Source organism: Pleurodeles waltl, chromosome 1_2 (genome assembly GCF_031143425.1).
Source record: "Pleurodeles waltl isolate 20211129_DDA chromosome 1_2, aPleWal1.hap1.20221129, whole genome shotgun sequence".
Lineage (NCBI taxonomy): Eukaryota > Metazoa > Chordata > Amphibia > Caudata > Salamandridae > Pleurodeles > Pleurodeles waltl.
In genome coordinates this window covers 801,863,900-801,884,819 of record NC_090437.1, presented here as the reverse complement: position 1 = coordinate 801,884,819, position 20,920 = coordinate 801,863,900, and the positions used below count along the sequence as shown (strand labels likewise).

The window sequence follows — 20,920 nt, the reverse complement described above, 5'->3', positions numbered from 1 at the left end:
AACAAGTCGGTATGAATGTTGCAGAGTGAAAGAAAATTTCGACTTTGAGATTTGACGAATTCTAAAGTGCACTAGAATAGTTCATTGATCAGTCGAGAGTAAAGTTTGCAGGTCAAATTTTGCTTGCGAAAGTGGGAAACCGAGAAAGATGGAATAACTGCCGAGGCTAGTGAAAAATCCCTAAGGTTTCTGAAGCGATTGTATTACCTTTCCTGTAGTAAACCGACAGATCTGTTTTATTCTTTTGGTTAAGTGCTCGCGTTATATTGCAGAAATTAGTTTATGAGTGAAGCCGAATGAAAAGAGGACAAGCCGCAGGACTTTGTCAGCCACAGTGTGTGAGTGTGACGTCACTAGGAGCCGCGCTGGAATAGGTCGGTTGGTGAGAAGGGTCGCGCACGGATTGGACGCAGTCCGTGAAGCGCAATTGGAAGGGGAAAGGCAAGCGAAGAGTATTCCGGGAATTAAAGTCACTTATTGATTACATATTCTTTTAGAAAAACAAAAGACGGAAAGATGAAATTTTTCAAAGCATTTAAGAGTGCCATGAGGGGAGATGTTTATATTAGAGCAAATGTAGGAGAAGAAACACCGCCTGAGGGTACACCAGCTTACATCGTCATTGAAGAAAAGGGTGTAGCGCCATGTCTTTGGCTAAAGCAATGGTGCAAATTAACAGAAAAACATGGAAGTGTAGCGTTCCCTATCCACGGGTCGTTTAACCTAAGGGTTTTAGAAAATCTGAGGTTTGCGCTATACGACATGAAAGTACCCCCAAGGCCAGCACAGTTTGAGGCATTGGCAATTTGGGAGCTAATAGCTAGAAATCAACAACAAAAGAAATTTGAGACAAGAATAAGAAAAGTAGAAAAGACCCTAGCGGATGCTAGATGGGACAGCACACAAAAGGTTTGGAGATCAGACGTATTGCAGGGAATTAAATTGTTTCCAGCGACTATTGAGGATGAGGAGAGCCCGACTCGGTTAAAAGATTCACCGACCTCCAATGTGTCCAGATACAGGTAATTTTATAAGGGCTGGACGCGTTATCACCACTCATCTAGAAACCCAGAAACCATGGGGGACGGGATAATGGAGAATGCCAGAGTGGGGCCTCTCAACCCGAAGGAGGTAGAGGCCACCAACACTACTTTAAATGCAATACTAGCACAGTAAGGGAGGCATCCATGCTATGGAAGGCCTACAAGGCCTCAATAAGAGGAGAGATAATATCAAGGGCTGTCCCCCACAACATATTTCATTATAATTTGCCTCCCTGCATCTCTTATCCCACATAAGCGAAGCAGGGAGGCAAACCATAATGAAATTGAAGGAAAACTCTTAGAATTAGAGAACGACTATCTACTACAACTCTCGGCGGCACAAAAACCCCGCATCACAACAAAACAGGAGGAGTATTGTGCCCTGGTCACTGAGACAGTAAAGCAAACTTATGTCACTAAACAAAACCGCATCTAAGCAGGCGATAAGGGAAGCAAGATCTTAGCATGGCTCAGCGCCAGGGAACGAGAAAGTAACTACGTCCCCATGATAACAGGCCCTGACGAAACAACCACGAGCAGAAGTGAGGCCGTAGCGGACTTGTTGGCGGACTATTTGCAGGACTTCTGTGCTGCTAAATCACAGCAGTCTGACAGTGCTTTACAGGACATTATCCATAAATGACCCTGCAGACAGCTAGCGGGACATAGGGCCAAAGGACTAGAGGATGACCTAATACAGGAGGAGATACAGCTCACCATCACGCATTTGCAGAAAAGGAAAACGCCAGGCCCCAATGGGCTACAGATGAAATTCCTTAAAAGGATGGTCAGACAGAAAGTACCACCATTGCACCATCAGAAAGAAATAATCCCCAGAGATCTGGAAATACCCAAGGCAGGGAAACCCAGAGAGGACTCATACAGGCCCATTTCACTTGTTAACTCAGACACCCAAATTATAGCAAAGGTCATAACGAACCGACTAGGAAGTGTGAACTTGACTTAATACACTCAGATCCAAATAGCTTCATGTGCCACATGTCCACAAAGCTCAGTTTACGACACCCACACAACAACATGGCGGCAGGGAGAGACCAGAAAGAGAACCTCGCTGTGGCCTCCCTAGATGCAAACAAAGCATTCGATTCACTATAATAGTCCTTTCTTTTTTAGATCCTCCAGAAACAGAATACAGGGCTCACATTTTTTAAATGGGTAAGGTTGCTATATACAAACCCCAGAGAACAGGTTGAAATCAATGGAGTCATATCTTGAGAGTTCCTGATATGGTAAGGAACTAGGCAGGGATGCCCCCTATTTCCCAATGGTATTTGCGCTGGCGATGGAGGGACTGGCGGAGTAGACAAGAGTTGATGCTCAGATTTGGGATGGAGAAGTGTACCCACTTAGGAGGAGTGTATATTCCTATACACAAATTACATCCTGCTTTATCTGGCAGAGCTGGAACTCTCCCTAGCAAAGGTGGGTGAAATATTTAAAGTAAACAGGGGACAGTCAGGATTAATTGTCAACTGGGATAGGTCCTTACTGTTCCCGATGGGCAGCTGGGTACCACAGCCATCCCTACCCATGCCCCTGAAGAGTGTGGACAGCCATTTAAAATACCTGGGATTGTGGAAATCCACAGATAAGAAAACACACCACACAAACAACCTTGTGCTCCTGCTCAACAGAGTAGGGGCAGACATAAATCATTGGACAGCCCAATCGCTCTCATTGATGGGTCAGGCAGCACTTTTCAAAATGATTGTGCCACTCAGATTCACATACATACTGCAGAACAGCCCCTATCTTGTACAACCCAACTCCTTCCACACTCTAAATAGGTTACTGAGATCTTTACTATGGATGAACAGCCCACAACGCTCCGACGCTTGGCGTACAATGGTGAAACAGCACTCAATAATGTCCAAAAATACTATGAGGTAGCTTAGGTCAGAATCATAAATGAGTTGGCATATGTACAGCCAGAGGACCCAACATTCTGACTGGACCGAGTGATGTTGGGCAAGAAGGGCTACCTCCACGCAATTTATGGCAGAGGAATGGTGTCAGATGCACTATCGGCGACTGTCATGGTGGTCACTATCTGGCATAGGCTGCTGAGAGAAATGGGATGGGAAAAGAGACTGATGCTAAAGACTCTCTGTGACTGGGAACTAAACTAAACTAAACTAAAGTAAACTGGGAACTAAACTGGGCCTGGCCAACACAATATCAGGGTTCAGGAAATGGGACCTGATCTGCCTATCTACCCAAGGGGAAAAGGAAGAAAGAATATGACATCACCTAAACACCTGGTCCACTATCTGCAGCTATGCCATTCACTACAGTATTAGATCTCCCAAGAGGAGGAGACTATGGAAGACTCCCCCCTAGAAAGACGATCGTTAGATGGACACAAGACCTCCAAGGCCATCTCATTGATAAACAGCACTCTCATGACAAACACATATAGAGACCTGAGCAAATTAAGGGCATGCTGGCAGACAGATGTAGGAGATATAGATGACAATGACTGGAGGAACGCCCTTCAGTTCCCTCAAGAAGTGGCAATATAGGCGTGTTTTCACCTGATCCATACCAAATGTAACACAGGATATACTATACCAGAACACTATGACACAAAATAGGAAGTGTAGTAGGTGACAGGTGCTTATAAGCTTGTGGCCAGCAGGGGTCTCCTTTCCACATGCTATGGGATTGCCCAATGTTAGAGCCATCCTGGAGGGGGGTGCTGTCTGGGTTTGAAACTGCAGTGGGCACACTGATAGAGGGACAGACGATACTGGTGCTGCATGGCGTCTGGAGGGACATGGAAGCATACCAACAAATCCTGGTCAATCTGGGATTCCTAGGTGGCAAAAAAGAAATTGTGCGGAAAAGGGAAGCAAGGACTGGCCACGGGTGCAACAAGATTCTTACGTGATCCAGTTTTGGAGAGGAAATATACGGGGGGTAAACTGTAAGTTGTCAGTTGATTTATGGTTAATTTGTTGGGAAAGAACTGTTTAGTTATAATTGATGGCTTCTCAGATACTAAGACTGTTGCACCTATAAACGTAATACAATGTGATACAAAAAAAGAAAATGCCACTTTATTAAAGTTCACATTTTCTTGCCCTAACCATTTAGTGCTTGCAGACTGACTCTGGGTCACATACCTGGGTATAGTTGGCATTTGGTCTATATGTATTCTTCCTAGACAGCCATATACTTTGCTAGGGGGAGTTCCAGCTCTGCCAGATAAAGCAGTATGTCATTTGCTTATAAAGAGATACACCCCTCCCAAGTGGGTTCACATCTCCATCCCCAAATCTGAGCATCGACTCTTGTCTCCTAGGTAGCCACACACAAAATGTAGCTTAGGTGTGCCTGGATGGGAGGGCAGAGTTAAGCAAAGCCACACTTACACCTGAATAGTCTGTATCCTGCCTTCACACAAGGGTTTGTTTACCCCTTTTAGTTAGTCTGGAGCCAGTGCAGGGGATGATGGAAACCTGTGCATTTAAAATGAAAACCTTTATTAGCTTGTCCAACTTCAAAGGAGGCACCAGGTATAAATGTTGGCACTCCGACCCCAACTTTTCAGTACAATTATGGACCTGTATAACACTCTGGCAGCAAGAAGGACTGATGTGCTGCTGAAAGGACTGCCACTCTGGTGGACTGCTACCCTCAAGGACTGCTGCTTGCTGCGTTGAGCGGCAGCCTGTTGTCCTCTTGCTCAGAGGAGAAGGATTGGACTTGCAACCTGTACACAGGACCACCAGAGCAACTTCCAGTGCTTCTATTTTGTAACCAGCACATGGACTCTGCAACTGTGAGTTACTCTCTGTCAAGTGGTGCTATCGAAGTCCTAGACTCTTGGAAGTGGGTCTGAAGGTACTCTAGCAACCGATCAGTGGATCCAGCAGAACCAACATACCTCCTCTGATGAGTGGTGCAACCATGAGCAGAGCTGATGCTTCGCTTCTGCTGAGAGGATTCTCCCAGCGCAATATCTTTGCATCCAGCTCCCGGCGTGCAGCCTGAATGGAATCGCTGCTGCATGATGCATCCCCAGTGTGAGCCCTTGCATCACAAGCCTCTTGTCGACAGCATCCTTGATGACGATGCAGGACTTTGTATCGCAAACCCTGCTCTTCAGAACCAGACAGTGTGTGACGCATCTTCCATGTAGTACTTCGTATATCCAGCTTCCCTCATTGACGGCCTCCTTGATGCCGCTACAGGACCTCGCGTAACAGCCTTACAGCTCCCATGAACTGATGTTGGGCAATGTGTCTATGACCTGGACCTCGCATTGCCTCAGATGTGCGACGCATCCTCAAAATGGGACCTCATAATGCTTGGCGACCAGGATCTAAGGTACTCTTATCCATGGACCTAACTGGGTCCCTGTACCTGGCCGTGGTCCAACAAGGTTGCCTGAATTTGTAACTATATCCCGGTCCAGCGCAATCAGATATCCACAGTTGGCGATTTGTGCTTTTTCATGCTATTTTCACTGAATCTTTAATCCTGCATATCTCTGGTTCAACTGATTGGATTTTTGTTGTTTTGTTCTTGCTTTATTTATTAAAAGTTATTCTATTTTTCTAAAATGGTAGAATTATTTTATTGTGTGTTTTTACTTTGTTACTGTTTGAAGTGTTGCATAACTACCTTTCACATTGTCTCTGAGTCAGGCCTGACTGCTCAGGGCAAAGCTACCTGAGGGATCAGCACAGGTCAACTTAGGGTTTGCTTATGACTTCACCCTGACAATGATTATGGTCCCTTGTAGTTCCTACTTGAGTAGGGTTTCGCCTTCTCACCCAGTAACTCATTGTTTTACACCTACCCAAACGTGTGAGATACTGCTTGTATTTTTAAAAGTCTGGGAATATTGACTGACGGGAGATTTGTCATTGACAGTGAATTCCGATGTTTCCAAAAATTTGCAGGAATTTATGAATAATGGGATCATGTGAAATGCAAGAAGAGCACAACTCCTTCAACACATACACATATACATGCATATATACTATTTGATTTACTATTTGGTGTCCATTATATATCCAGTTCAATCAATGCTAATTGTTTTGAAATTGTGCAGATACAGGCCATTAATATGAGTTAATTTGAGGTTGTAGGCATTCATGTTCATGTGTGGGGGATAACTGGATGGTTGGCACATGGTAGCCAGACACTAATCCATGCCACCCTGCATCTTGTAAATTCATCAGTTATAGAGAATAAATTGACTGAGCCCTCAGCTCCCCTATGGTACCGATCTGGATTGTAAAAGCCTGTTCTACATCTTTGCATTTGATTTTTTTTAAATGAATGCGCTTGTTCAGGGTATTTCATTTTTCTGGCGACAGGAACATTGTGGGGCCGGGGGAGGAGGGAGGTGGCGTATAGCATCCCTAGTCAGCTCCCCAGGAAAACTGAAATTCAGAAAGAGGCATGCCTGGTGCCTGAAAGCCCGGCCTGAACTTAATTTCCATTTTAATACTTGACAAAAAATCAACCTTGCTGTGATGGGAGTATTTTTTGTCTCTCAAGAGTGGCATTTGAACGCTAACATTCCTGATCCACTCCCCTAGGGAGCTAAAATGCAGATGGTACTTAGAGACCAGAAATAGGCAAGCCTGGTGCAAGAAAAACCGGCTCCAAACTTCGTTTCCAGTTTTTGTTTTTGCTTGACAAAAATGGAAACCTGCAATCTTGGGTGCATTTTAAGTGTTTTATTTCAGAAGTGGTAGGAGAGCCCTCTGTATTTTGAATCTGATAAGTAACCAGGAGAAATACAACATGTCAAACTCCAATTGATTAATACATTTACAATATTTATTATGTGCTATGAGCCATCAATTTGGAATCCTCATGGTGCACAAAAAAGTCATGTTCGACCAGGTAGAGGACTTTTCGCATAACTCCACTGTGCCAATTGACACGTGTTTGCATCTGTTAAATTGCTGGGATTTGAAGAGATGGGAAGCAGTGACGATTGCACACAGGCCTGGGATTTTTATGGATGCTAATCAGTGACGAGTGCATGCACTGCGGAGTTATTTGAAGAACATCTTTTCAAGTGAGAGAACATACCGGGAGTTCCATTAGGAGAATCACCAAGGCTCACCATCATGCGGTTTTCCCTCAATGGTGTCTAAACCGTGAAACTGCATTAAGAGACTAGAGATTTGGAATGAGATCACATTGAGTGCTTCTGATGGACCAAAAAAGGATACAAATGAGAAGTACATTGGCTAACCCGCAGAGGTTTTTTTTACATAATCATGCCTTTTGAGGCTTTTAACATGGGATTCTGCATCTAATGTATTGTTATGCGATAAAACTTTATAAATCTGAGAAGAATACTTATCCAATAAGTCCTGAGGAAGGTGGTTTTAGACTTTTTTTTGTTTCCACGAAACATGTCAACGAAGAACTGTTGTGCACACGCCATTAGAACTGATCAAATGATATATGAAAAATTAATTCAGTGACTTGAAGTAGTGAATATGTACTTTGAAGTACAAATTTGTAGCTCATTTTTATATATTTCTTCATATGCGATGAATGATTTTATGTGCTTTTATGTATTTTTACGAATGTGATTAGTTTTGCTGCAAAAATGATGAATTGATGGAATTATTGTAATAAGTATTTGTAATGAAATCTTAATTTATTGGGGTATTCAGTGGGCAAAGAAGATATAACATATGGGTACATGGGTTTATGTAAGATTGCATGACTGGCTTGCATAAGTAGGGCTACCTGGAGGAAGAAGTTTGGATTTTTGATCAGTAGTACCCTGTCCTGTTGGTGGTGAGGGGTAGTTCTCATCAATTATTTTGAGTTTGTTGTACACCAGTTAAGTCAGCACAATTTTGCAATTGTTGGAGTTTGTTGATGAAAGTGCTGGGGCGACTTGTGTAGAATCCCTTACAATAATCCAGACGGGACATAACGACTGGAAGGATCAGTGCAGTTTTCTGCGAGCTAAGCAGTGCTTAATTTGTAAATAAGGACGTGCCGGTGCCGGTGCCCAAGCCCTCCTCTTAAACACGCGGATGCTGCAAATAAATGTGTGAACACGGAATACTGAGGCTCCGTAATCCTGAAGCCATCTCGGGCCTCTTCAATCCATATAAAGATATTCCCTGCCCATTCAGCTCACTCTTGCAGCTTTCTACTTTATTCCTTTGTGATGCTTTTTCGTTTTACCCGTCTCCGTCTACCCCATATGTGTCTTTTGTTCGCAGCAAATGCGTGAGGCAGAAAAGTAAGCTCCGGCTCTCAAAAATAAGTGCCGGTGCTCAGCACCGTAAACAACAAGCACAAATTAAGCACTGGAGCTAAGTAGAAGAGGTAAGATCCACTTCAATTGACGAGGGTGAAGGAATTAATTTTTGCATACCGCATTTATATGCAGAAAGAATGTGGGAGTTGAACCTTCACATAGTGATGGATGTTGAGTGTTCTTGAAAGGATGAAGTTTTACCTGATGTGTGCAATTTTGTAGGAAGGTGGGGAACCATGCCAGAGCTGCACCACCTATACCAGCTGGTCAATGGTGTTGAAAGTGGCAGATAGTTCAAGTAGTAGCAGGCACAAGGGAGGCCTTGGTCGTAGGCTGAGAGGATCTTCCCTCTTATGTGTAATGAGTGGTTTCGGTGGGGCTTTTGGCATAAATCCTGACTGGAAATCACTAAGAAGACCATTGGACTCCAGGTGGAAGTGTAGATGCTGGGAGATAAGCGTTTCAGGTACTTTTGACACGCAAGGGAGGCAGCGGCAATTAACAGAGATGGCCGGGTCCAATGTTGATTTCTCCATGACAGAGGTAATGAAAGTGTGCTTTAAGGAATGAGGGCTATCCCCACTGGCCGAGGAGCAATTTCTGATTGGTGAAAAGGCTGGGAGGCCGAGATTGATGCCCTTTGAACTGACAATGTCCCAGGACAGTGAGGCCTTCCTGAATGACTTCAGGATTATGCTGACTTCGGCTTCTGTGACTGGCTTAAACTCACTTAAGGTGCAGCTAATATATTATGGAGTGAGAAGCAGTTCCAATTAAGCTCTTAAAAACAGCCTCGACAGACACGCCTACAGTACTAAGAGAGAAAGTAGATAACATTTGGTCCATATAGTATAAAAAAAATAGAATTACTATGGTAGTATGACAACAAACCGTTTTCCCAAAGTACACCCCATTTCTTATTACAAAACCTGACCTTAGTCCCTGAAAGAGGATGACTCGGACGACCACACTACAAATCACATTATCCAATGGTTAGAACACTTCAAGGAGTAGAAACTTCAGTCATTTGAACCTTGAAAGTAGAGGCAAGAGCAAGACTTAGGAGGAAGTGGGGATGAGAAGTAAAGGATGTGCTAGGTATAATCTTGTTTGACTATGAATCACGCCCATAAAGGGCCCACTACCAACCATTCTGTGTATGGCTAGGCCTGCCTAAATAGGGCCTGGTTTCAACATGACCTGGAGATGACATGTTTTTGCAACAACCAAACATCCAGCATTAACTGTAATGTCATCTAAATCAATTAATTAAACATGACAAGATGTGCAAACACTCAAAGCCTACCTCGCAGACATACACGTTATGCACAAGTCTTGTGCGTTTACATATACTCAAGATTCAGATATGTACACATCTTTTAGATGCAAATAGTGATGACGGTGCAATTCACGAGTGGGTGAATATACATGCATGGTGCAGAAGACGTGTCCCGCCTCCTTCTAGGTCAAGAGAAAAGGGATATAAGAACCCGTCTTTCTATGCTCCCTGAATAGGTATTATGGTCATTTTGTCCCGATTAAGATCTACTTACTGAATCAAATGCCATCACATTCATACCGAGTCCTCCCAGTGTTTGCCAGGGCGCATCCCACAAATAGGAGTGTTGCGCGAGTATGACATGGTGTGCCAACCTTCTAGTGGGCGAGGCTCAGATATGCTACACTTCCCTTTAGTATGCAAGCAGGAAGAATCATTAGCAATCATATATGTAACAGCTGCTTAAAATCCCACCGGGCAGCCCAGGGTGCCAGTGATGTTGCCAGAGGTGGAGCAAGGTTCATAATACCACTAGAATAATGATCATCGAATGATTAATCAAGTTACAGTCATTGCAACGATGGCAAAGTCCACATTGGCCAAGTATATCACAAGAGTAGGCACCGCAGCGAGGCCACTTTCTAAAATGCTCTAATAACTGTATTGATAACTTGTTTTATATGACGTTCCTTTTTGTACCTGTGCTGTTTCCAAACACTATAAATAACAGATGTTAACATTATCCAGTTTATGGTACTCGATTTAACAATCTCGTCAGAATGGAAGCTGAGTTTGTCTTGATGATATTAGACAGGGCACAAGTCGGGGGTACACACGGGTGGACAGCGTCCACCCACTATTTTCACAGGGTGGATGCCGTCCACCCTGCCAAGAAGCTAGGCCCCACAGAAATATGCTGAACTTGTCCTGGTGTAATTTTCAGGCACTGGGACAAATTCAGCAGGGCCTGTCTGCTTTCCATTCCCAGCAGCAACGTGCACGCAGCCAGCAGGGCTTTTTTATTTTCACTTCCAGCTGGGTCAAAGATAAAGGCCAAAGTTAAGGGGTCATCAGGCTTCCTTTTGACCGAGTACCCTGACTAAACCAGGCCCGGAACCTCACACTTAAATGCAAATGCAACCCTCACAATTACATGCAAATGCAGCAGAGGGGAAACAAAAGCACACAGCTTGTTATCTCTTCACAGGTACTTAACCCCTTAGCTTCTGGGCTACTCCCCCCGCCCCCGCTGAGCCCTTTTTTGGCTACTTGGGGTAGTTGGCGCTTAGGCCCCCATAACATTTTGTTCACATAAGCCATCCACTACAAATTTGCATCCTTTTTTTCTAACATTCTGGGGATTGTAAAGGTATCCAGAGTTTGTGGGTCCCCCTGGAGGAGACCAAGAAATTAGCCAAAATAAAGATAACATTTGGTTTTTGTTTGGAAAAATGGGAAAAAGTGCTGCAGAAGTAAGCATCTGTTTTTTTCCCTGCAAATGGCATCAACAGAGGGTTTACGGTGCTAAAATCACCATCTTCCTAGCTTTCAGGAACAGGCAGACTTGAATCAGAAAACCACATTTTTCAATCTAGTTTTGGCATTTTACTGGGACACGCCCCATTTTTACTATTTGTTGTGCTTTCAGCCTCCTTCTAGTTAGTGACAGAAATGAGTGGACCAATAGTGGATCCCAGACAGATGAACATTTCTGAATAGTAGACACAATTCTGAATTCAGCAAGGGGTAATTTGTGTAGATCCTTCAAGGTTTTCCTACAGGATGTTACAGCTGAAACAAAAAAATATCAAAATTGAGGTGAAAAAAAACAGCCATTTGTGTCTACATTTTCATCTGTAACTTTTCCCAGCTATGGCAGATTTTTTAAAGCAATATACCGTTATGCCTGCTGGACTCTTCTGTTTGCGGGGATACATAGGGCTTGTAGGTTCATCAAGAACCCTAGAGATCCAGAGCCAATAAATGAGCTTCATCTTGCAATGGGTTTTCATTGTATTCTGGGTATCCAGCAATTCATTTGGTAAAATATAAAGAGTGAAAAATAGGTATCAAGGAAACCTTTGTATTTCCAGAATGGGCACAAGATAAGGTGTTGAGAAGCACATCTCTGGATTCGGGGGTCCCTATTCTAGCATGTGAATTACAGGGCATTTCTCAAATAGACAGTTTTTTTACACACTGTCTTACATTTGGAATAAAAAAATGTAGAGAAAATCAATGGGCAATAACACTTGTTCTTCTATTCTGTGTTAACCCAAGTCTCTCAATACAAATGGTACCTCACTTGTGTGGGGAGGCCTAGTGCTAGCGACGGGAAATGCCCCAAAACTCAACATGGAAACATCAAATTGTTACATTAAAATCTGACGTGTTTTTTGGAAAGTGCCTAGCTGTGGAATTTGGCCTCTAGCTCAGCCGGCACTCAGGGAAACCTAGCAAACCTGTGCATTTTTAAAAACTAGACACCTAGGAGAATCAAGGATGGGATGACTTGTGGGGCTCTCACCAGGTTCTGTTACCCAGAATCTTTTGAAAACCTCAAAATGTGGCAAAAATATAGTTTTTCCTCACATTTCGGTGATGGAAAGTTCTTGAATCTGACGGGAGCCACAAACTTCCTTCCATCCAGCACTCCCTCAAGTGTCCCAATAAAAATGGTACCTCAGTTTTGTGGGTAGGTCTAGTAGACGCAACCCGCAGATGCCCGGGGGTAGGTCCACGGACGCCCGTGGCCACAGGGGTACTTCCAGTACCACCTTGTCCAACCCGGAAGCTCTTTCCACAATACAGAGGATCACTGAGATGCCAGATATTGCAGGGCTTATTAAAGCCTGGGAAATCGAGGTGGGGCGGAGGATGCCGCAGCCACCGCAGGAGCAGAGGAAGACGGACGAACTGACCGCGATGTGGGAAGACGAGAATTCCGCACTGACACGGCAGCCAAACAGCGGACTGGGCGATCAGGAGGAAGCAGCACGCTGAAGCCGGCCACGCTCTAGGAAGAGCGTGGCCTAACCAGGTACGTGAAGGGTGGCTGGCGAGAAAAGGGATGTTTTCTTTTTTTTGTTTCCTCTTTTTAGGTTTTCTCTTCAAAATATAAACAGGCCTAGATAAAAGACCTGAACGTAGTGTGAATTTCTTTTTGTTCTCTACCCAGAAGGTTGTTTGTGTTTTTTTAGTCATGTTGAGATATGATGTATAGGTATAAAGCAACACCAAACAGAATCAAAAGGAAAAAGTATGTTGACAACGGAAACAATGGATTATGTGTTGACATCTTTATTTATATTTAGAGATATACATATACGTCATTTTGTGTTGACTGTTTGAGAACAGTAAAAGAAACAAACAACATAAAGAGCAGAACAGAAAGAAACGCAGTAAAGACAGGAAAGCGAAATCACGACAGAAAGAAAAGCGAAAAGAAAAGAGGAAGAGAAAGAAGTAAAACAGGAAGTTATAGGATAGAAGTGTAACAGAGAGAAAAGCAAAGAAAGACCAGCACCAGAAAAGAAAGAGGTAGAAAGAATAGTAAGAGATAAAAAGAAAGAGAAGGAACATAAAACAAAAGAGAACATACTTACCAACCTCCTGTGTTCTTCTTTTCTTTACATGTTCCTCCTGAGTTGGGCCTGGATAAAAGAAGAACAAAAGGGAGGAAAGCTTGAAGAATAAAGGAGAAGGCAAAGACGAAGAGCCAAGACACACCAAGGATAAAACGATTAAGAGACTGTCAAACTCTTCTTTACTTTAATAAACTACTATAGCAAAGACATGCGTGTACCTCTATTACTGACGCTCTCCTACACGCCCCTAAACACATCATGGACACATCACATTTTTTCTAATGAAAACGGACCTTTTTTTGGAAAGTGGATAGCTGTGAATTTTGGGCTGTAGTTCAGCCGGCACTTAGGGAAACCTATCAAACCTATTCATTTTTTTAACCTAGACACCTAGGGGAACCCAGGATAGGGTTACTTGTGTGGCTCTCACCAGGTTCTATTACCCAGAATCCTTTGCAAACCTCAGAATTTGGCAAAAAAACACTTTTTCCTCATATTTTGGTGATGGAAAGTTCTGAAATCTGAGGGAAGCCACAGACTTCCTTCCACCCAGCATTCCCCCAAGTCTCCCACTAAAAATGGTACCTTACTTTTGTGGGTAGGCCTAGTGCCCGTGACAGGACATGCCCTGAAACACAACCTGAACACATCACATTTTTCTAATGAAAACTGGCAGTTTTTTTCGCATAGTCCCTAGCTGTGGATTTTTGGGCTGTAGTTCAGCCAGCACTTGGGGAAACCTATCAAACCAATTCATTTTTTTAAACTAGACACCTAGGGGAACCCTGGATGGGGTGACTTGTGGGGCTCTCACCAGGTTCTGTTATCCAGAATCCTTTGCAAACCTCAAAATTTGGCAAAAAAACACTTTTTACTCACATTTCAGTGATGGAAAGTTCTGAAATCTGAGGGGAGCCACAAACTTCCTTCCACCCAGCATTTCCCCAAGTCCCCCGATAAAAATGGTACCTCACTTGTGTGGGTAGGACTAGTGCCCGCGACAGGACATGCCCCAAAACACAACGTGAACGCATCACATTTTTCTAATGAAAACTGACCTCTTTTAGCAAAGTGCCTAGCTGCAGATTTTGGGCTGTAGCTCAGCCGGCACTTAGGGAAACCTATCAAACCTATTCATTTTTTAAAACTAGACACCTAGGAGAGCTCAGGATGTGGTGACTTGTTGGGCTCTCACCAGGTTCTATTAACCAGAATCCTTTGCAAACCTCAAAATGTGGCAAAAAAAACACTTTTCCGTTACATTTAGGTGATGGAAAGTCCTGAAATCTGAGGGGAGCCACAAACTTCCTTCTACCCAGCATTCCCCCCAGTCTTCTGATAAAAGTGGTACCTCATTTTTGTGGGTAGGCCTAGTGCCCGAGATAGGACATGCCCCGAAACACATGGTGAACCCCTCACATTATTCTAATGAAAACTGACTTGTTTTTTGCAAAGTGCCTAGTTCAGCCGGCGCATAGGGAAACCTACGAAAGCTCTGCATTTTTTAAAACTAGACACCCAGGGGATCCCAGGATAGGGTGACTTGTGGGGCTCTCACCAGTTTCTATTACCCAGAATCCTTTGCAAACCTCAAAATGTGGAAAACTGGTGAGAGGCATGCAAGTCCTGCACCCTTGGACTCCCCTGGTACTAGTATGTTAAAGTTACTCCACCACTCACACTGGTTGGTTTTAGCACCTCCAGAAATTATGGTTTTCAAAGCATGAATACTTTTCAAAGTATATGAATATTGAAACCAAGCCGTCTGAAGGTGAGCCATAAACCACGTCAAGGCCTTAACCACTATATTGTCCATTCATACGCTATTCAGGCACAACAAAAATACATTTCATATTGACAGCCACTGGCCCAATCCAACCAATCACTGCACTGACATTAACTTACTGCTGACAGACAAGGGCCCATCACATTCATACGCCACATGACGGAAAACGTTTGACTACATCTTACCACCTGTCAAGTAACCACCTTCTTCTTCCTAAAAATTACCGAAGGCATGCGTGAGGAACCTTTACTAATGACTCCCACGACAGCCACCTGAGGCTCAAGAAGACGTTTCTCATGCACCTGTAGTGCACTCACTGTGCTAAATCCAACTCCTTCCAGTTTGTGGATGCAAGTTGGAGGTGTCTGAGTATGCCGTGCACAGCCTATTCCTCAAACTGAGTGAGCATATCAACCTTTGAAACTAAGGCAGACGTGCTGGGGAATTCTTGTGACGTTCCGTAAAGAGAGGTCATAGGCTATGAAAAAGGGTAGTGTTTGGCACACAGGGCAGTCCGTGTGAACGTAGCATATGTCCCAGCCACAATTATGTGCAGTGCTGTGACTGTAATGCACTTATACATCAAATTGAACATCTACTAAGTTCTGATTGAGGATGAACATAAAAAGCAGGACAAACACTGAACTATACATGTCATTGTCCTTCAGGGCTGGGATGGCACCAATGGTTTTGAATCCATAGGTGTAGATGATGTACATCTGTAAAGACCTTTACTATCTGCCTTCTACCTGTGCAGTATCCCTGTAAAAGCATACTTAGCATAATATTTCCTTACCTATTTATGTCTCTGTCCTCATCAGTCCTGACTAATCCTGTATAATTGCAACATGAACCTATTCTATTGCCTTCCGCCATTAGCTACTTGAAGCTCAAGAAAACATGTCTTTCATGTGCCATCAGCGCACTTACTGTGCTAAATCCAACACTTTCTAGTTTGTGGATGCAAGTTGGGGTGTCCGAGTATGCCTTGAGAGGCCTATACCTCGAACTGAGTAAGCATATCTACCATTGAAACTAATGCAGACATGCTGGTGAAGAAATCCTAAGGTCTCTAAAGTAAAAAGTCAAACAAATATCCTGTGGGACTCATTCACCAACACTTCTACTTTTGCTTTGAAAGTGAAGCTACAAATTGAGTTTGCACACTTTCAAACAAGTAGAAATGTTGGTGAATATGTCCGACAGGACATTTGTTTGACTTATTACACTTACTCTGGTTATCGTTGGCAATCATAGTGGTTCTTGTGTAGCATACATAAGTTCTCTTAACAAGCATTTTCAATGCTTTTACATTTTGCCACACAGGGTACTCCGTGACAATGTGGCATATGTTCTGTCCACTAGTATGTGCAGTATGGGGAATATAATGCACGTTAATTGAACAGAACACCTGCCACGTTCTGACAGTGGATATAGGTGTCAAGAAGGCCATAAGGAAGTCCATGATTTCCTGAAGTAGATGAAGTAAAATTCTATGGCTGCATTCCTAATGAAGCAGTGACCCATGGACGTTCGTATCCATGCACATCCCCTGAAAGGATTACCCAATGGCCGCTCTACCTCAGTCGATTTCCCAGGACGTTAGTTTAGTATGATACAACATAAAGCAATTAGGGACACAGAGGCCTGTTTGAGATGGGCACTGGGGACAGTAATACCAACTCAGCTGCCGCTTTCCATGCATTGAGCACACTTTACAGCGACGACATGGACAATCCTTTTTGGGTGTTTTAGGAATGTGATCAGCAAAATGTTGCTCCTGCAGCCTTGCCATATCCTCCAGAACATATGAGGTGGGGGCTGCTGCTTCTGTAACAGCAGTGTGGCTTTCAATTGCAGACTACAGGAAGTCAAGGAAAGTCATGAGTCTTCCTGTGGTTGTCTGATAGTAAACAACATAGGCATGTTGCAATCTGTATCAGGTGGGTAAACAGTTTCTTGTACCAAGTGCGAGTGGCTGGACAAGTTCCTATACAATCCTACCTGTGACCCCTAATGCACGAGGGCAACCTACAGGGGTTTGGGTGGAGTCCTTCCCTGTATACACTCTCAAGCTGTGCACATAGCCATAAAGGATCTCACACAGCATGTACAGATTTATGCCATAGCGAGCTCTTTTGCTCGCAAGGTACTGTCTGAACAGCAGCTGTCCTTTGTACAGGATCAAGGACTCATCGACTGCCATATTTTTCCAGGAGTATAGATCTCTGGAAACCTGGCAGACAAATGTTCCACGACAGGCCCAATTTTGAACAACCTGTAATGGTCTGGATGGTCCTGGAGCAATGCAGCAGAATTATCATTGAAATGCAGCATGCGCTGCAGTAGCATAAAACAATCTCTGCTCATGTACGGTGCAAAGATGGGGGTTATCCAAACCGTGTGAGTCATCCAGTAGGATTGCAAGGTTGGTTTCTGCAATAACCCCATTTTGAGTGTAAGGGCCAAAAATATCTTCAGCTCTACCAGCGAAGTGGGAGTCCACTGGCGTTCCCTAAAACGGGGCCCTAGAGTGCTTCCATGCTCCCTCAGAAATTGGTCTGCACGCAAATTTGTTTGCTGCTAAATTTTCTGAAGGAAGTCAACATCCAAAAATAGATGGACGTAGTCGACTGGCAAAAAAATGGCCGTATCGACATTACATCCAGCGTCACCAGTAAAAGGTGGAATTTGGGGCTGAACTAAATCAGAGGGCTGCTAAGAGAGCAATCTCTCTGTGCTTGCCGCCACCTGCACCTGCTCTCTGGGTTGGGCTAACCCCCTGCTGTCCTGCTGCACAGACTGTGCTTGTGAAAGGACAGCACGACGGTCCTCATCGTCGCCCTCAGAATCACTGGAAGAGGTGTCATCAGGTGGGACTCCGAAGACTGGAAAATCACTCCCAGATTCTGCCCCTTTGTCCTCTCCCTCAAATGCTGTCTTAATCTCTGATCCTGCCTCATAACCTGAGTTAGGGCTTGAGAAGCAATCATCCAATGAGACGCCATCTCTGCTACTGGCTAAACTATCCCTCTAAAGTACTAGCCTACGTAGAAGGCAGATAGAGTCACAAAATTGCTCGTGGGTGTGTGTGATGGGTCCAACAGTAAATGTCATCACCTTACCTTCGCTTCTTCTCTGATTCAGCAGATTCTCTGAAGACACTGAAAGAAACAAAAATGACACACTATTACTTCACATTACCACATACCCATCATCACAGCCTTTAGCGCTGGTGGCACCCAGTGCGACAGTCATCTTTGGTGCTCTGCCTCCCATGACCTCATCTTCTAATATATAGATACACATACATATATATAGAGAGGTTTGTCTCTAGATATATATATATATATATATATATATATATATATATATATATATATATATATATATATATATATATATGTATATATATTTATATATGTACATATATAGAGAAAGAGAGAGAGACTCTCTACATCACTTCTTTTTTTATACGTGTGCTTTCCCTGGGGCCGATCATGACCCATGGCAAACCATCAAATGATACATGTATAAAACAATGCCCCCATAAGGGGTCAGCCCAAGGGCTGACCCCAACATTTTCATTTTTTTTAAAAATATTCCCGGGGTTTTGTCACGATCCTCCTCCCAGAGGAAACCATTTTTTTAAATATAAGGGTCAGCCCATGTAGTAAGGGCCGACCCCGCCATTTGTTTTTTTTTAAAAACATTAATTTGAATCCCTGGGAGAACCCCAACGTGTTTTTTTCTTCAAATTATGCCCCCATGGCAGGTGGGGGGTGGCCCACTTACACGGGGGCCGACCACCCCAAACACGATCCCAGGTGCCTAGGGCCGTTTCCTGGTCATGGATTGCAGCCATGCTGCGATCCATGGGCAGGAAACAGTGCGTGGAAGGCATCGATGGAAAGAGGAGACTCACCCCTTTCCATTGATGCCACCCTGGCATCTGGGAAAGACGTTTTGGCCTTTTGTTTCCCACCGGAGTAGGGAGAGGATGCTTACCTGCTCCTCCGCTGCTCCAGTGGGGAAAAATGGGTGAGAGGGGGGTAGAGGGAGACGTAGAAGTTCCTCCGCATCTTCCAGGGTAAAAAAAAAGAAAATCCCCTGTTGCATTGCACCAGAGGGTTTTTAAAACCCCTCCCTGGCATCGGCCACTGGTCATAACCTGCACCAGGGAGGTTGTGCGGGCGTCAGCCAGTGGCCCGCACCTATGGGATTAAGTAAGACATGCTTTTATATAGGCTTACTACTCCTGAGGAGGCCAGTCCTTGTATATAAGTGCATGCACTGTAAGATTGTCAGATGTGTTGGTCTGTCCCGGTATTTAGAAGAATAACAATTTAAACAACAATTAAATAGCGGTATTTTATTTCTTTTATAGTGCTACTCATTCCAACTCAGGGTGTCAGAGCGATTTACATAACATACACATTCTACATTGACAATAAAGGAGGTAAGTTTGTAAATCAATGTATAAAATGTGTTACATGAGAAAGTGAGGGTTACAAGGTGTAGTAGTCACATGTTCCTCATAGCTCACTGTGCTATATCAAAAGGATTACAATTTATGAACTGCAAGTAACAAAAGGATCTCTGTGTTCAAAGGAGTAACCCACTTACCTATATACATAAAATAAATATCTGTCATCTGCATGTTACATGGTGTGCTTTGCAGGAGACCTATCCTATTTTGATTAAAGTCTGGGACTGCATAAAACACATCTGTCCAACAAATGCGTTAACCTCCAGAGTTATCTCACCATTATTATTGTTCCCTGAGATTTCCTGAACACCTCTTCAGCAGGTGCCTTAACCCCATAAAATATTTTAAAATGCTGACTTTCCAACCAATTAAGGAGAACAGATATACTACCATGCTTCTCCTTGTTACCAATTTCTTTGTGGCAGGGTTTAAAAAAACATAAGGGCCAGATTTAAGAAAAGTGGTGCTGCACCTAGTGCAGCAGTACTTTTCTTGCGCCCCTTAACGCCCCCCTAATGCCAGCATGTGTAAGATATGGCACACCATGGTTGTAGTTAGGGAACTAGCGTCAGAATATTTGACGCTAGTTTAGTTCAGAGCCTTGCAGGATTAGCAGCAATAATGTTAATCATGCAAAGCCCATTGTAAACAATGGTGTGGCTCCTTTTAACGCCTGCTTTGAGCACGTGTTAAAAGTGCTGACAAAAATGACACGAAGAAATCTCTTAGATTTCTTTGCGTCATTTTTTCGGCCCCCCTAACTGGGTAACACCACCTTTACATACATTATGCCTGGTACTGGCATAATGTACCGCAAACGGTTGCAAAGTGGTGCAATGCATGCATTGCGCCATTTTTTAAATTTGGGGTGGCGCTTTTGGCCTAGGGCCACATTAGCATCAAAACAATTACAGTAATGTGGCTCAAGGAGGCGCTAGGGGTTCTTATCTGCCCCTAAATGTATTAGTTGTGGCCCAGATTTTCCGTCGGAATTGCCCCACTTTTCTGGTACAACCGCCACGCAAAATCTAATTTGTTAAGTCTAATACGGTGCTTCAATGTACTCATGATTTACTTGATAAACATAAGTGTGAGGACTTATAATCTGATGTCACTACTTGGATTGTCACTTTCAGTAAAATCACATCACGTGCAATGTCACTCGTTGTGAAGTCATGGGCTGTGATAGCACGCGCCATGATGTCACTACTGCCCACTTCTTTTTTAGGACTTGCGCCCTGGTGTTAGAACTGATAATCTGCAGAACATTGAATTTATCAGCAGCGAGTGTTCAGATCACCGAGCCATCCAATATCAAAATCAATGTCCCCATGCCAACAACCACAAGAGCTCCAGCATCAAAAGCACAACCAAAAGGAACATTCCGTACTTTCACTGTCAATTGGACTCCAGGTCCCTTGGCACCTGCATCTCTGTCAACAGAGCTTGGCAATGGGAGT

General features: G+C 43.7%; 1 protein-coding gene across 1 annotated transcript in view; it reads right to left on the bottom strand.

The window, feature by feature from the left end:
* LOC138255574 (uncharacterized) overlaps positions 1–20,920 on the bottom strand; it is a 408,554-nt gene that overhangs the window by 18,193 nt on the left and 369,441 nt on the right. The window contains exons 4-5 of the mRNA XM_069205839.1: positions 18,097–18,135; positions 13,204–13,251 (exon numbers count right to left, since the gene is read on the bottom strand). Coding sequence (XP_069061940.1) covers positions 13,204–13,251; positions 18,097–18,135 — 87 coding nt within the window. The remainder of the gene's footprint in view (positions 1–13,203; positions 13,252–18,096; positions 18,136–20,920) is intronic.